The sequence below is a fragment of the Nelumbo lutea genome, chromosome 1 (genome assembly GCF_056320005.1).
Source record: "Nelumbo lutea isolate HS-2025 chromosome 1, American lotus-T2T, whole genome shotgun sequence".
Classification (NCBI taxonomy): domain Eukaryota; kingdom Viridiplantae; phylum Streptophyta; class Magnoliopsida; order Proteales; family Nelumbonaceae; genus Nelumbo; species Nelumbo lutea.
The window spans coordinates 216,164,644-216,181,618 of record NC_142684.1 but is presented as its reverse complement, the minus strand read 5'-3'; the positions used below and the strand labels follow the sequence as shown (position 1 = coordinate 216,181,618).

General features: G+C 38.0%; 1 protein-coding gene across 1 annotated transcript; it reads left to right on the top strand.

Annotated features, from left to right (window-relative positions):
* The first annotated feature begins 4,287 nt into the window (after nucleotides 1-4,287).
* Nucleotides 4,288-14,796, top strand: LOC148880967 (Acid phosphatase/vanadium-dependent haloperoxidase-related protein). Its single transcript, XM_088963117.1, has 2 exons — nucleotides 4,288-5,176; nucleotides 14,427-14,796. The coding sequence occupies exons 1-2, from the start codon at nucleotides 4,445-4,447 to the stop codon at nucleotides 14,586-14,588; spliced, it is 894 nt and encodes a 297-aa protein (XP_088819243.1). The 5' UTR covers nucleotides 4,288-4,444; the 3' UTR covers nucleotides 14,589-14,796.
* The last annotated feature ends 2,179 nt before the right edge of the window (nucleotides 14,797-16,975 follow it).

Sequence of the window (16,975 nt, the reverse complement as noted above, 5' to 3'; positions counted from 1 at the left end):
TGACTTCTTTAAGAGCTATGGCTTTTGCCCACTTCAAAAAATAGTCAGTCCCAATAGTAATGTAAAGATGTCCCTTAGATGACTTTGGGAGCAAAGCAACGATGTCTAACCCCTAAGCATCAAAGGGACAAGAAGCAATTGTTGGGTGCAAAGGCTCATGTGATTGTCAAATAAAATCACTGTGAAACTAGCATGCTTGGAAACGTTTTGCATATTCCATTAAGCCGTTTACCATGGTTGGCCAATAATATCCCATTCTTTTGATCCAATCATAAAGCTTTGACCCAAATTGGTGAGCTCCACAGATTCCTGCATGAGCAGCTTCTAGTGTAATTGGTATCTCATCTTCGCCTAAACATCTTAAAAGGAGATCATTAAAAGATCTTTGATACAACTTATCATTTAGGTAGATGAATCAAGGGTCTCATCTTCCTACCTCTGTTTGAAGTTTTGGATTTTCAGGAAGCTATCATCATATAGGTAATTAATCATAGGCTGCCGCAAATCCTCACCTTCACTAGGAGACACTGAGATGGCATTGCTTTCATTTTCTTCTCCATTGGTGGTAACCGGAGGTATGACCCAACTATTGCAAATGGGCACTGATACTGTGTCTCTTTTGAACAGTAAGAGTGTTATAGCAATGTTAGCTAGAGCATCCGCTTTATTGTTCTCACTTCTAGGTATATGCTCAATGCTTATGTAATCAAAGTGTTTCATGAGTTCAATTGCATAGCATAAGTATGGAACCAAGTCCAACATACATACATCATATTTTCCTAAGAGTTGGTTTATGACTAATTTTGAACTTCCGCATAGACCGGGTGACAGATTTCCATATCTAAAGCCATCTTTAACCCAATAATTAGGGATTGATATTCTACTACAGTGTTTGAACATAAGCATGTCAAGGTGAAAGAGAAAGGCAATACCTCCCATTGTGGTGAGACAAACACCACGCTTGCTCCAACACCATCATTTTGAGCAACACCATCGAAGAACAACTCTCAAGGAAATGGAAGCTCAATGGAGAAGATTTATCCATTTAGGAAGTCTTCAAGTAATTCCCAGTTTGCTGGGATGGGGTGATTGGCTAGAAAATTAGCCAATGCTTGACCTTTAACTGACTTTTGTGGGATGTATTCAATTTCAAACTCATAAAATAATATAAACCGCTTGGCTAGCCTACCGGAAAGTATTGGCTTAGACATGATGTATTTAAGGGGGTCAGTTTGGGAAATTAGGTGGATTGCATGTGCTAGCATGTAATGGTGCAACTTTTTTGTTGCAAAGATCAGAGCGTTTCAATTAGCGAATAATTCAGTTCTGTCCCCACTAATATTTGACTTAAGTAATATAGAGCATTTTCCTTGCCTTGTTCATTTAGTTGAACCAGTTAAGCACCTAATGATTTCTCTTGGGCGGCGATGTAGGGAATTAGAGGTTGCCTTGGGATTGGAGCTACCAAAACTAGAGGCTCGAGAAGATAATCTTTTATGCTTTTGAGAGCATTCCCACATGCCTCAGCCCAGACAAAGGGACTCCTTTCTTCATTAACCTATTGAATGGAATACATCTTCCTTCTAAGTTTGAAATAAACCGCTGAATGTAGGCAAGGCGACCTTGAAGACTTTTAAGTTCCTATAAGTTCCTACGTTCAGGCATATTTGAGTGGCATCACTTTTAGATTGGTCAATTTCAATGCCGCCATAACGTATGATGAATCGAAGAAACTTCCCAGATGTCACTCCAAAAGCGGGGATTCATCTTTAGCTGATACCACCTTAATCGATTAAAGATCTTGTGAAGTCACTTAAGTGGTCAACTCTCTTCCTTTACTTCATGACCAAATCATCAACATAACACTCCACATTGTTATGCAATAAGTCAAAAAAAATATTTTGCGTGGCACGTTGGTAAGTCGCGTCAGAAAATTTCAGCCCAAAGGGCATGACTTTATAACAATAAATCCCCTTAGGTACGTAATGCAGTGAGTTCTTCATCTTTTGGGGCCATCCTAATTTGGTTGTACCCGGAAGAGCTATCCATAAAGGACAATGCTTCATATCTAGTGGTGACGTCAACCATCAACTCATTAATAGGTAAAGGGAAATCGTCTTTTGGACAAGCATTGTTAAGGTCTTAAAAATTGACACAAACTCTTATTTGCCCATTTTTCTTCCTTACTAGGGCAATATTGGATATCCATGTAGGACATTTTACCACCTGAATAAATCCAGCCTCGATGAGTTTATTAACCTCAAATTCAATAAGTGGTATAAGTTCGAGACAGAATCGACGTTGTGCTTGTTTTACTGGATAAGCACCGCATTTGACCAAGAGGTGATAGACTACTACCTTAAGGTCTAGCCCTAGCATTTCCTTATAAGTCTAGGCCAACACATCTTTGAACTCTTTAAGTAGCTTAAAATATTGAGATTCCTCTTCGGGGCTTAAGAGTTCACTAACATAAATAGGTTAGGGATTCTCTTATTGTCCAAGATTTAGCTCTTTCAACTTATCCATAGTCGCTAGGCCCCCTTCCTCAAAGCAGGGCGGTGCTTGTTCGATTTCAGAATCAGAGGATGAGGTGTCATCATCTATGAGTTGCTTCACTATCACATGGTTACAACAGTCATGTTCTTCCTCTTTGGGTTGCTCTTCTTCTCCATGAGAAGTCGAGGCTTGGTTTATGAGTACTATTGTTCATCATTTAACTGTTAGGGCATCAACAAGGGTTATTTCCAGTGATGCCTAACACTTTATAAGCGAAGGGATAAAACTACAAGGTTCATCTCTCCCTTTTGCTACTTCCAGATCATTCATCTTCCTTGGATTTTTTTCTTAATGCCCCCAAACATTTGAACACTGAGGTACAGGGGTTCGGTGTTCCTATTCTGTCAAATGCTTATGCTCGCTTGTTGACAGGCTTCTTAAGTTTTTCCTCTAAAACTTCAGCAGTAATGTGATAAGTGTTGGCTTTCTTTTGCAAAGATTTTTTTGGCATAAATCCTAACCTAGTTCTTGTTTGGGATATGGTGTGTCAATTTTCAAGCAATTTACATTGGGTCATTGTCAATGGTGTCACATGCTCATTGATAATTTCACCAATTTTCTTTGGTTCCCCTTTTCTATATCCAGCATTCTCAAAAAGTTTACATACTTTAGGATTGAACCATCCCTCTGGACATTTCCCGACATGGGCCGATTTACTTTTGCCTTGTGATGATGCTATCCCCATTACAAACCCCCTAGAAGGTGAACTAATGGTTATGGGGTTTAATATTTTTACTAGGAGGACCAATGTGTTTTTTAAGACCTCTGGATTTTTCTCCAAAATTATAGAACCAATACTCTTATGAGCAACTGCAAATGGAGGTTGTCCCTCTTTTCTACGAGACTTTAGTACATAACGAAGTATCGGAGTTACCCTTTCTAGGGCGCCACTGGTGTGGGAAGGTCTTTAGGCATGGATGATGTGAGTCAATGCCTTTAGGACTCATGATTTTATTAGAGGAGGGGACTGGTAATGCTTCTGAATTCACCTTGGCATATGCAGAATATGATTCAACACTTGTGAATGACTTATCTTGTAAAACGACACACTTCTAGACGCCAATCTAGTAATACTTAAAGCATTAACGTAATGTAGAAGTAACCACTCCTGTCTTATGCAGTCAATGGCATTTGAGGAATAAGTGGTATGAGGTTCTAGCATCAATGACATGAAAAAGCATTAAAGATGTCAAGTCTCCAATGGAGCCTATTATGAGGATGGAACCTTAATTATAAATCTTCGTTTGAAAAGGTAATGATGGCCATGCATGAGGCATGTTCCCTTTGAATGGCAATCCTTTCTTTGCATTCATTAGGATTCGTAAGAACACAACTAACAACGAACAACACATCGAACCCTTTCGCAATTGTAGTGTTGTGTATAAACTAAATTGGGTTGGAATTTCATTAAATTGGTCGATGGCTTCGTCGATATCTATAATTTTGCATTTCCTTGATCCCATTGAATGGGAAACCGTTGGTTCCGATGATCCCGGAATATTTTATGGGCCTCATATCGGTTATGGGTCCTGTGTCGCAGGCCCAAGTCTTGACTTGTCGGAAATAGATTGATTGACCAATGACCAATACGGGGTATCGGATTCGAATAAATCGTAAATGGAACAAAGGTATCAAACGGGTTACTATTTCCCTTCATTTTTCCTCCAGAGCCCAGAGCCAGAGTGGGCTTGAATGTGGCATTTTCGATATAATTAGGTAACATCAGGGGTTTCTCGAAAAGCCGAGGTCTCTCAATTCTCAGTGAAACATCCAAGATGCAACTGCCTCTGCTGTCTGCTCCCTCTTTATCGCTAACTTCTCATCTCTCTCTCTCTCTCTCTCAATCTGAAATGTAGCTTGAGCGCGAAGCGGAGAAGCTTCTTCTCTCATGGATGTCACGGGGTTAGATCTTTCGTACAAGGTTTCTATTTACGGGCGCTCAAACCTAAGAGTTGATTTTCTCAACAGCTACAGCAATTCTTTCTCGTTTTCTAAACTCAGCTGTTTTACGAAACGCAGAAGCTCTGCAATAACTGTTTCATATCGAGCTCCTTCGGACCCAGACCTCCCCAGAAACAGATGTACTCATGGCCTGCCCACCAATCCATTTTGTGTTCTAATCCCAGTTCTACAGAGCATCAGAGATTTTGCGGGCCTTGCGGCTTCAGGAACCAGAAGGGGCTATAAGTGGCTATCCTGTTTGAGAGGATGCGGCGACTCGGGGGGAGTATCAAATGAATGGGGTGGTGACTACTTTCATAATGGAGGAATCGGCGTGGCTCTTCTGAGCGTGACCTCGACGGCCAAGGTTCGGATTAGTCCAGTGGTGGCAACACTCGCTGCCAACCCGACGTTCGTGTCTGGCTTGCTCGCTTGGGTGGCAGCTCAGTCTATCAAAGTGTTTTTGAATTTCTTCGTAGAGAGAAAATGGGATTTCAGGATTCTTTTTGCTTCCGGAGGGATGCCTTCATCACACTCGGCTCTGTGTACGGCTCTGACGACTTCTGTTGCACTGTGTCACGGAGTGGCCGACTCCTTATTTCCTGTCTGTTTGGGTTTTACACTCATTGTCATGTATGACGCAATTGGAGTTCGACGCCACGCCGGGATGCAAGCTGAGGTAAACGGGCTGGGCTTTATACGTTAGGCTTATTGTTTTGGCTCCAAGTGTTCTTCTTTTGTTTTTGTTTTTTCCACTTCAAAATTTCTGCATCTGTTTGACAGAGGTGTTATGTCTAGCTTAGTGGGGCAATGCTTAAAATGTTGAAATTAGCCTTCTAGATGAATCATCTGCCCGTTATGACTGCGATAGAAAATACTGTTTTTTGGTTGGAAAGAATCCTAGAGGGCTTTTCTGTGGTCAGAAGAAACGAGTGATAATAAATATATTTAGAGACCTTAGGAGTATACAAAAAGAATAGTGGTCCTCCTCGTAAACTCAACATTTATTAAGGACTGGGAACTGCAAGTCATTGGCTGTTGATGTGATTGTCGGCAACCGTCTTGAAGAGTTGGAGTTTAAACTATGTTTCTTTATAGATTGCTTGTTGCAGATAAGTCTATAGCTGCAAGGTCTAGGATCTTCCTGTAGGAGGTCAAATCTGGCAATGAATTGCCCACTGTTAATGCATAGATATTTGATAGGGGACCTACATTTCTTAGCATTTATCTTTCAAATCTATAGCTTTTCATATAAATGAAAGAAAGGAGGGATTTTTCCCTGACAGGGTCATAGGAGAGTGTGTTTAATGCCCAAGCCTTTTCAATTCTAACACCAGTGAAGCTAAACATGTGGAGTTTGTAGAGGTGTCAGGAAGCTTTAACATCCTATTGGGTTTGTCTAATTGTTTTGGTATTGGTAGGGTAGCATTCAAAGGATTTTTAACTTAGCAAGATTGACAAGTCTGCCTATGGCTCAAAGTAATCTCTAGTATGAGAATCGGGTGAGATTCTAGGGAGACTTTGTTATAGTTTAAAAACATTCTCATTCTAGTAAAATTGGCTTCCATCAACAGCCCCTTATTGGGTTTTAAGTTTAGCTGTTTTTATAATCATTTGGCAGCATGATAATTTTGCTCTGTAATTTCTTGTTTTTCATGTTCAGGGGCATAATGCCCTTGCTGTATATGCAGCGTGGAGGTAACCTCTCCCTCTGTTGCTTTTCTTTTTCTCTTTAATGAAATTCATCTTTCAAAATAACTAAATAAAAAAATAAACAAACAAAAACATTCCCATTCAATTTTCGTCATGTATATCATGTTTATCTAAAAACATATTTTGGTCTCTCATTGGTGTTTTGTTGTTAATGGAATTTGTATAGGGTTTTTGGGATGGTGCCATGATGGTTGATTAGATTTACATACCTGTTTCTATTTGATCTGAATAATGGAGTTTGATCCTTAGAAATAAGCTATACCATTGATAAAGCAAAAAGAGAGTTGGCTGTTTTAACCCATTGGGTTGCATTGCTGTACACATTAAGAACACCATGAGGCAAATAAAAATGTGGAAATGAAGAAATACACATAAATTGGAAAAGAATAAAATGGCAAATTTTATTCCTCTCGTTTCTAAATCTCTTTAATCATTTTCCTTGGTTTGTCTCGTTTAGACCATCATCTTTGGTAAATAAAGTGATTCTTCCTCATCATTAGGGCCATCCTGATGCAGGATTGGTGCTTGGTAGAGTCCACAGTGGTAGGTCTAATATAAAATTTGAGTGAAATTTGAAAATAAAATGATTTAATTTTGGTTTGGGTCTAGAATTTAGATTTAGAGTGAGAATAGGTTTGGGTTTGGATTAATGGTTATTTATGTCTATAGGGATGTTAATATGACTAAGAAGTGTTTATAGCTCTGAAATTTCGGAAATATGTAGTAATCTCTAGGGTGAGAAAACAAGAAAATTCAAAGATCAAAAGCAACCTTTAACACCCATAGATTAGTCTGGTGCTATCATCTCTTCTCTGTATCTCGTTCCATCGGTTCCAAAGCTTGAGATCCTATAATCTCTGCTACTCTCACTCTTATATCCATGTTTCTTCTGAGTACCATCATAGATGTTCTGACAAAGAAAGGGATTTGGTGGTTCACACCCTCAGTTTGCAATTACTGCATTGATTGCCATTTTGGTAAACTGAACCAAGAGGGACACTTCACGGCTGCAACTGCTTTACCTGCAACTTCGATTACTCCAGTGGCAGGTTGGGGTTGCATGACACTCTGAAACACAGAATTGCAAATTCAGTAGGTTGTGATACTTGGAAATGCACTGATTGTGATCAGGCAGATGCAGGATCAAAACAAACCAATGCCTTGCAAGTACAAACTACAAACTGATCATTGAAGAACCAGAGGATTGATTTCTATGTTTCAATGGGTGGTTTCCTGTTACAAGACATGGCTGTTAAATGCATGCGCTAGTTCATTCACTTGATAAAAATGATTTAACTTAGCTGAATATCTCTTGTCTCAATGAGCCTTCTCATTGTGTTTCTGATCTCTTATGGAACTTACCCCAAATAATAATGAATAAAATTTCTGTTCATCTGGGCAAATAAAATCCTGTCTATTCAATACCAGCATTTGTAATGGTCCGTTTGGTTGCCGAGAAACAATAGGATGAGAAAGGAAATTTTATTTTCTCATTTTGGCACCTGTGTTTGTTTGTTGAGATGTATTATCCTACAGAATTTGGTTCTCAGTGTTTGGTTGATGAGAAAATTTTGTAGCCTGTGTCCCAAGCGGATATTGCTTTGTGTTGATATTAAAGAGGCTACTAATTCAATAAGATAGAACAAATTGTATAAAGAGGCTACTGATTCACTGTGTGAAAATAGGCACCTCAGTGTTATCATAAATATACATTATTACAGCAACCTGCCTTTCCCTCCCTATTTATCCGAACAGTAAAAGACCACAATCAGAATCTTCATTTAATGAAATATGAAGATGCAAGAGAACAAAAAGAGTCTTGAATAAATTTCCCTAACACTTGTCTTGTACCAAAGTAACTTTCAACAAACTCTAATTACCACCTCAGGATGACCCCTTATCTTCATCCTGTTTGTTCCCTGATTTATGGTGTTTCAACAGTGTGTTCCATGGTAACTCAAACCAGTCCCTTGTTGTCCAGTCCTTTCCTGCTTTCTTTTTCCAGTAAGCAAGCAAGAGGGATAATCTCATAGTTGAGGTGAATAATGCCAACTGACTAAACTACAGGTTATAGCCCTCCAAAAAAGAAAACTAATAGAGCATGTGTACCTTCCCCCCACAAAAGATTCTGTTCTTATTCCTAGATTACTGTCAAAGTAACCCATTCACATGATAAGAAGGATATCTGGTCAGACCTTACTAGCTGAACTGCTACTTTGGTCTTACCTTGATTTTCATCAAATAGATAGAGCATCTAATTTCTGATGGTTTTTTCATTCACATGAACTAGGGAAAAACTGCAGGAAAGATTCCTTTATTGTTTTTGCATTTCATGGACATAGGAGGCCAAACCAGGTCCTTGTATTCTTTTCTAGAACTGCCTAACCATATCTGCAGAGTTATATCTGGATAGGCAGGTGACTCTTTCTTTATTCATTCTGGAGTAGCAGGAGTAGTAGTCAACATATACAATCCAAGTACTCCAGCCCAAGGTTCAAAATATCGATAAGCTGGTAGGGGCATATCGGGTGAATCAATACCCTTTTTTTTCATTTTTCTTTTTTTTTTTATTTTTTTCGAAACCAACTCAGGGGGGCGGTTTAGGGCTCCTCCACCCTCTAAACTGGTCAGGCCCCCGGTAAACTCACTATAAGGGCATATTGGAGGGGTCCCGGAACAATACGTGTCGATACTTTGAACCTTGCTCCAGCCTACTCTTTGCATGCTTCTGTATGTATTCAATCGGTTGACTCAGATCAGGGCACTGCAGTATTATGATCTCCCACAAGTTTTCAAGCAAGGTATCCATGGCACATTAATGACAACCAATAGACTCAAAATTCTGACCACTCTAACTGAAGAACTAAATCCAAATCGGATCCCTTGTATAATTCCAACCAGGAAAGACCACAACTAGAGAGTTTGGAAGAATAAACCCAACTAACAAACAACCAAGCAGAGAATATCCCTAAGAACGCTAAAGAATGTGAAATTAAAATAAAATTTTCACCTGGGCTTCGCTAAAATTCGAATTAAAAAGAACTCCCATTGGCTATAAAGCAAGATATTCAAAAGGCATGGAATAAACTGAAAGTAACTAAACAAATTTAAACAATACCATAGAATATAGATACAACATAATTAAGCATAAATAGAGAGATCTTCATGTATTACTTCAAAGAAACAAAATCATATACAGAGACGAACCAAATACAGAAAAATGAAACTATGAGAGGTAACTTACCCTTGTTCCCATGGCATCAACTGGCCTCTGGAAGCTATGGACAATCAGAGAAGTCCAGACTCCACAGTTCAAAAGACAGTCAGAATTAAACCGAAGAGACCAAGGGGCAGAGAGTTGCTTCCGATCTTTCTTAACTTGAGACTTCGGAGACCTCAGAGTCAGTTGAGAGTACATTAGGTTTTCAACGCATTTCCTCCTCTCAGGAAATAAAACAAAAATACACAAGTGAAAGCAAGGAAAGTAATGGAGAGAGAGCTATTACCTTTCCGCAGTTGAATGGAAACATTTGAACCCTACAGACAAAAAACAATGGATAAAAATGTTAGTCTTCAATATACATACGTAGATCTATAAAAACCATACCTTGATATCGCCAGAAACAATGGCTTTTAACCAGCGAATGACCGTGTTACCACCGGTGGGAAGAGAGCAAGAAAGCCAAAAAGGGGAAGAAAAGAATCGCCAAGGTTCAGGGGTTATATATCTGGTCTTACCTTGGCTGGATATTGTCTGAAACATTGTTGGAGATTCAACCGTTGTCTAGGTGTTGAGGCAATGAGAGGATGGCTCTATCCATAGTCGAGACAGCCCGATGTTTTTTTCTCAGTGTTTTTCTCTTTCTCAACAGGGTTACACCATATCAGTGCGACCCTGCATCTTAAGTTTTGGGAAACCACACACCACTATTTCACATCCCATCTTGTCAACCAAACACCTGAAAATGGGAATCTAATAAGAATATTCCCATTTTCCCATCTCAGTCACAGCAACCAAACATACCATTAGAATCAGTAATCTTGGGCCCTAATTCCTTGGCAATTTACATATAGGCTTGCCATTTATGTTATTAATGAAGTTGACTGGAATGGTTGCCATTTGAGAAATCAGTAGATGGATCAATGCTGTCTTTGTCTTCATGATTTCCCTACAAAGTTTTCAAAGATTAGCAGTATTGAGTTGACACTCTGGGGTCATGAAAGTCTTTCGTACAACCATCTTCTTTTTGCTGGTGAATCAAATTTTACTGCTTCTGAAGGACCATAGGGGACTAAAGAAGTTTATATAGTTTCAATGAAATTCATAACTGGCATCTTGCAGTGCTTCAAATCTATCATAGAAGTTTCATGAACTGCCGCTTAACCTTTTTTGCTTCAATATCTATCAATAAGCCTACATGGGTACCAATAAGGTTAAAGTATGGGACCCATATAGGTGAGGTTGTCAGCTTTTCATGGACTTTCCTAAATGGACCACCTGTCCAGATTAGACACACATTATATTCCAATACTCAATAGATTCTTGTGGGACACTTCTTCATAACATTTCCTTTTCTTCTCCTGGCTTACTTGATTTACTTAGTAAGAAGGCAAAAGGCAACATTTTAGACCCCTTTTTTGTGGGTATATAATATTAGAAATTTAAAAATATGAACTATTTTAATAGTATATACTCCCCTATAGATGTGTTCATGAGTATATGTTTTCTTGGCTTGACGTGTCAGACTCTTGCACACATGTTGGATTCCAACTCTTGTATCTGTTGTCATGCAATGCTAGGTTGTAGTATTTTGATTGCCAGGGGAGATGAATCTTGTCATTTCAGGAACTCAAGGCTGGAGTGACACCATGCAGAATGGATGGATAACACCATAACATATCTGTAATGAGACATGAAATTTGTCATTTCTTTACTATCTTTGAAGAGTCTAATGGATCAAGTGTTTAGTGACTATGATTCCTCTATTGGGATGGAATAATTGAAAGAATGGAGAGAAAATTGGCATCTTGGACAACAAGATATCTATCCAAAGGGGGGAAGTTGCTGCTCATTAAGAATGTGTTGGCAGCCCTGCCCACTTATTATTTTTCACGATTCCCTATTCCATCGGGTGTGGCAAAGGCTCTGGAGAAAAAAATGATTTATTTCCTTTATTTTTATTTTTTGTAGGGAAGATGGAGGGAAGAGTTTAAATTTCATCTTGTAGAATGGAACAGGTGCTGGAAGTCAATGAAGGGGGGTTGGGATTCAGAAACTTAAAGAAGTTGAATGTTGCCTTGCTTGGGAAATGGTGCCCGCCAGCATGTAGAGAAGAGTAATTAAAGCAAAGTTTGGTGCTAGAGAGCTGGATTGGGAAGATGGTCAAGGACTCGATTGTGCATTTGTATGATACATCCATATGGAAAGGTATCAAAAAGACATATCCTACATTTTCAGGAGAAGTCTGAACAATTGGGAGGTTGATCAGCTGTTGGAATTATGTAGATGGTTGTGGGACAATAATGACAGGTTTACTGTAAAATCCTTCTATAGAAGTCTTTGTAATGAAGACCATTTGATGCTTAGCTCAGTTAGTTGTGGGAGCTATGATCATATCCTTTGGGGGTGAACTGGCCTGTGGTTTCCCTCATTCTTGTATGATTATCTTTTCTTCATAAATAAAATTTACCTTACCTCTTTTCAAAAAAAAAAAAAAAAGAAAACTGACATAGTGAAACCCCATCTAAAATAAAGATTTTTTTTTGGACTGCAGTTATGGAAAAAATGTTTAACCTTGGATAAATTATTGCATAGGGGAATGCCTTAGGAGCAACAGGGGTGTGTCTTTTGTTCTAAAGAGTTGGAAACTGCCTACCATTTCTTCCTGCACTGCCCGAATACTATCAAAATTTGGAATGTTCTTCTGAATACCTTTGGATGGTTAGCTGTTTTCTTCATTCTATCTGAGCTTTTCTTTGGAGCTGGAAGATCAGTGTGTCAGTAGTAGGGGTATGGAGGTTGCTTCCCATAGCTGTTTTTTGGCCTAACATGAGAGGAATGAAATTCTCGAGTTTTTGAGCACACCTATGCTGATAGTGATTTTATGCTGAACAGTAAAGGAAGACTTTGTTCATGGTTGGCTGTTCATAAGGATTTCAGGGGGTTGGGCTGTAACAGATGTTTTATTCTCTTGTTAATCTCCTGCTAACTTGTATAGTCCTATATGCAGGAGGACATTTCTTGGTTCCATGGTAAAATCTCAGGCAGTCAGGCTGACAAGTGTGACAATGTGGGTTCAAGTCTGAGAGATGTCAATGTGTATGAAAACATGCCAAAGTTTAGGTCTATCCAGTCCTGGATAGCTGGGACCAACCTTGTGCAGTGGCTGTTTGGAAATTCCTCAGTACTACTTTCTGACTCTTTTAGGATCAGTTATTTTGAGATTTAATTAAATCCAATCAAAATGGGAGCTGTACATGCAATGAGAATAAAATATACTAAAGACAGTACCTGAAGGCCCCCTCCCAAGCCTTGGAGATAAGGTCCCTACCCAACCAACCACATGAAGTACTAGTATAGAACAAAATGATCCTTCCCTAGTCATGCTATGGAATAATCAAAGGGGGTTTGAAGAAATTTAAGAGGAAATAGGGGGATTTAATGGGGAAGGGGGGATGTTACAAACATTGAGTATTGAAGTGAGGAAAGGGGAGAGAGAGAGAGATTTGAGAGTAATTTTATCAGAGAAAGTAAGATAGATTTTAATAGAGAAAATTAAGAGGGAGTTTATGAGGAGACATTTTAGTAAATTCTCTATTTTTACTTCTTCAGGTGTGGATAAGGAGAGAAAGGAGACTCCATGCACGGCTTGTGGTGAGAGGCCTTTCGCCCCCCTACACTTATCCTTGTATAGATATAAGATTGACTCTCAAAAACTGTCTGCTAGAAAGTTAGCTGATCTGGTTGGAAAATTGAATGAGAGTTCCCTTAAGCCACCGAAGACCTAGCTTCCCTAATGTAATGACACAACAACCAAGGACCCTTCTTTCATCCCTCACCCGCCAAATGATCACTTGGGAGGTCTCTCCCTCCAATCTATGGAAGTCCAAAGAAAAATTAGCCTCAAATCCTAAAGTAATGCCCAAATTTGTGCTGTCTGATACTGTTGTGACCAAATGGACATAGGTTACATTAGTAGTATGTACATTTCAAGATTTCAATAAATGAAACCTCTGGCATTTTTTTTCACAAAGTGGCTGCTCTCAATAAGTGAGAACTTCCTATTCAGAAACTAGAAGTTTTGCAGAAACAAGCTGCTGAAGAACTTAGTATTTCATAAGATATACAAATCTTTCCCTTTTTGTCATTTCAAAAAAGCTTTATAAATAGTTCACTTTTAATGAAATTTTTACCTGAGTAGACCTGTTCACGGGCCGGTCTGGGCTGGGCCGGGCTTTGCCTCTATATTAACAGAATATGTTCAGGCCCAAGCCCGAGCCCGACCTGACCCTCGGGCCTAGGTTTTGAGCCCGATCCTGGCACTAATATAAAGCCCGAAGACCGGGCCCTAACCCGAGCCCGGTTAGAGATTTAGAAAAAAATATTATTTCCTTTTTAATTCAATTAAAAGCTGTTTTGAGAAAGCCTGGTTATATATATATATATATATATATATATATATATATATATATATATATATATATATGTGCTTTTTTATTATATAAAATATAATTTTATTAATATAATACATTATCACGTCAGGCTCGGGCTTGGGCCGGGCTTTTTTGAGAAAGCCCGAGCCCGACTCAAAATAAAGTCAGACCCGATATTTTAGGCCTGAACCCGAGCCTGCGGGCCTGAAATCTTGTCCAAGCCCGACTTAGATCGGGCTAGGCCAGGCTGGCCCGTCGGGCTACCTGTCTCATGAACAGGTCTACCTGTGAGGAAGCTCAGGATGACCATTAGATAGATCCACTAATAGCATGGTCATGAGTCATGACTGTTAGAGGCTTCTATCTGATGGTTCTGTCCCCTGAAGACATTGGGGCTAAAAATTATGTTTGGTTAAATGATCCCAGGCATGTGCTTCTGAATTCCCAACTTCATGCTTGCATGGGATGTATTTGTGCTATGTTGGGCCAACATGATTTTAGTTCCCAAAATTCATAATTCTGCTACCATGGGTCCTATTACTCAAAGACAATTATTCTGGCAGGTTCTTAATATGATCATTCAGGACTTGTTTCAAGGGCATCCTATCAGTCAAAGAAAGCTTAAGGAACTCCTTGGTCACACCCCATCACAGGTTCTTGCTGGAGCTCTACTTGGCATCTTGGTTGCCTGCTTTTGTTGTCAAAGTTGTCTGGCATCTACCTAGGTTTTTGCAGGGAACTGCCGACTGCGGTAGATATATTGTCATTGTTGTGACATTCAAATTAAGCCATCCTGTCTCACACTCTCATTTGATAACTCTGGTGTATTCTATATAATTCTTTGAGAACCAAAATTCTTTTGGTGGCTGAGCCTTCTGAGTTCTGAGTTCTCAATTCTTTCAGCAGAGTAACAAATAATCTTTCCTGGTCCTAGATATGTCCTTTTTATGCATGGTGTCTGCAAATTTCATTATCGGTTGCCTTAGAATTATTTTATGCACTGCATGATATATCTGCCTTCCATGGGAAACAAAATTTCAGCCAGATTGAACAAGCGGTTATTTTTTAAGGTTACTTGGATAAATGTTTTACGTCTTATACTGGTTGGTTGCATTTGCATCAGTCCCAAAACATGAACAAGCGAACTATGGATATGAACTTCAATCTAATTAAACTGAGGATTTTTATTTCTCTTTTTCCTGTCTGTGCGCCTTCATGTTTTGGGGGTTGATTCTGACTGAGGTTAGGGTTTATGGTGATTTTCGTCGGATCGTTATAGAGAATGAGCTAATGGGGATAACGATCAAAATCAATATGACGATATGACATCAATCAAGGGCATTCAAAGAAAGAGGAGGGTGCAGTTATGCTCATATGTTCTGCTAGAAATAAGACATACAGACTACACGCTACACAGATCTCAATTACAGCTGCATAGCTGGTTGTACACACCTTGTATCTAGCAGATCTGGAGTCGCTATGAGCTGTCAGCAGCGATCACACGGTATTGTTGGTAAAATGCAATCGACAATTTAGGTACCATCTAAATCAAAGGATCATTTACTAATACACCCCTATACTTTCATGGATTTAAATCTAGCTTATAGTTTGTATTTTATTAAAATACTTCTATAGTTTCATAGATTTTTTTTTTTTTTAAATCTAGCCTATAGTTTGCATTTTTACTAAAGCACCCCTATGGTTTGCAATTCATTTATTTAACTGATATTTCATTAGATAACAGTCGAAAATGACAATTTTGACTTTAATGTTAATTTGAATAAATTTAATCAAAAGAAAATAAAAATGAAATTATTATTTTTATTCTTAGTAAAAATAGAGCAAACACTCTATTTGGTTCTATTTGGTTAAATTTGTTCTGTATGAAGAAGTGTTAGGGGTAATTTTGAAATAAACAATCATGGGTCCATGTCCTTGAACGTTGTTGCTTTAGTTTAGGTGATCATGCTACAATTTTCAGATGGCAAAAAAATACTTCTTAATGAAAGGTCCATTAAATAAATAGGTTGCAAAGGGGTGCTTTAATAAAATGAAAACTATAGAATAGGTTTAAGTAAATCTGTGAAACAATAGAGGGTGTTCTAGTAAATGATCTAAAATTCAAAATACAACTCCCATGATCATGGGCATGTGCTAAGAGCGGCCTTGACTTGGTCCTAGGCAGTTCCACCCCAGCCCACTAGGCCGATATGCTTTATGCTCGTTCTAGTAAAACTATGTATATTTGAATCCGGTTTGACACTTTTCATGTCGGATCCAATCTGAAGACCCGATCAGATTTGATATGACTCGATTTGAGTTCAAATCTTATTGGCACGTCAGATTTTCGAATCTGATCCAATCTGACTTGTTTTCTTTAAAATTAATAAATTATTAAAAGAAAAATAAAATATACTAATTTAAATAAAGTAAAAAAAATACAAATATTTTTAATTATTTTCATCATATAAATAAATAAATAACATATGTGTATTATATATATATATATATATTTATTTATAAATAACATAACATTTTTTTTAGATGGTACCTAGCTAAATGATCTAAAATTCAAAATACAACTCGCATGATCATGGGCATGTGCTAGGAGCGGCCCTGGCTTGGTCCTAGGCAATTCCACCCCAGCCCACTAGGCCGATATGCTTTATGCTCGTTCTAGTAAAACTATGTATATTTGAATCCGGTTTGACACTTTTCATGTCAGATCCGATCAGATTTGATATGACTCGATTTGAGTTCAAATCTTATTGGCACGTCAGATTTTCGGATCTGATCCAATCTGACTTGTTTTCTTTAAAATTAATAAATTATTAAAAGAAAAATAAAATATACTAATTTAAATAAAGTAAAAAAATACAAATATTTTTAATTATTTTCATCATATAAATAAATAAATAACATGTGTATTATATATATATATATATATATATATATATATATATATATTTATTTATTTATAAATAACATAACATTTTTGTTTAGATGGTACCTAGCATTTTTATTTTATAAAAATAAAATATATTTATAAATAAATAAAAACATATATATATATATATATATATATATATATATATATATATATATATATATA

What these genes read in the sequence shown, in the direction of transcription:
- LOC148880967 (XM_088963117.1), top strand. Translation starts at nt 4,445, where the DNA reads ATGGATGTCACGGGGTTAGATCTTTCGTACAAGGTTTCTATTTACGGG. An exon ending in ACGCCGGGATGCAAGCTGAG is followed by an intron (nt 5,177 to 14,426) that starts GTAAACGGGCTG and finishes TTATTCTGGCAG; the next exon opens with GTTCTTAATATGATCATTCA.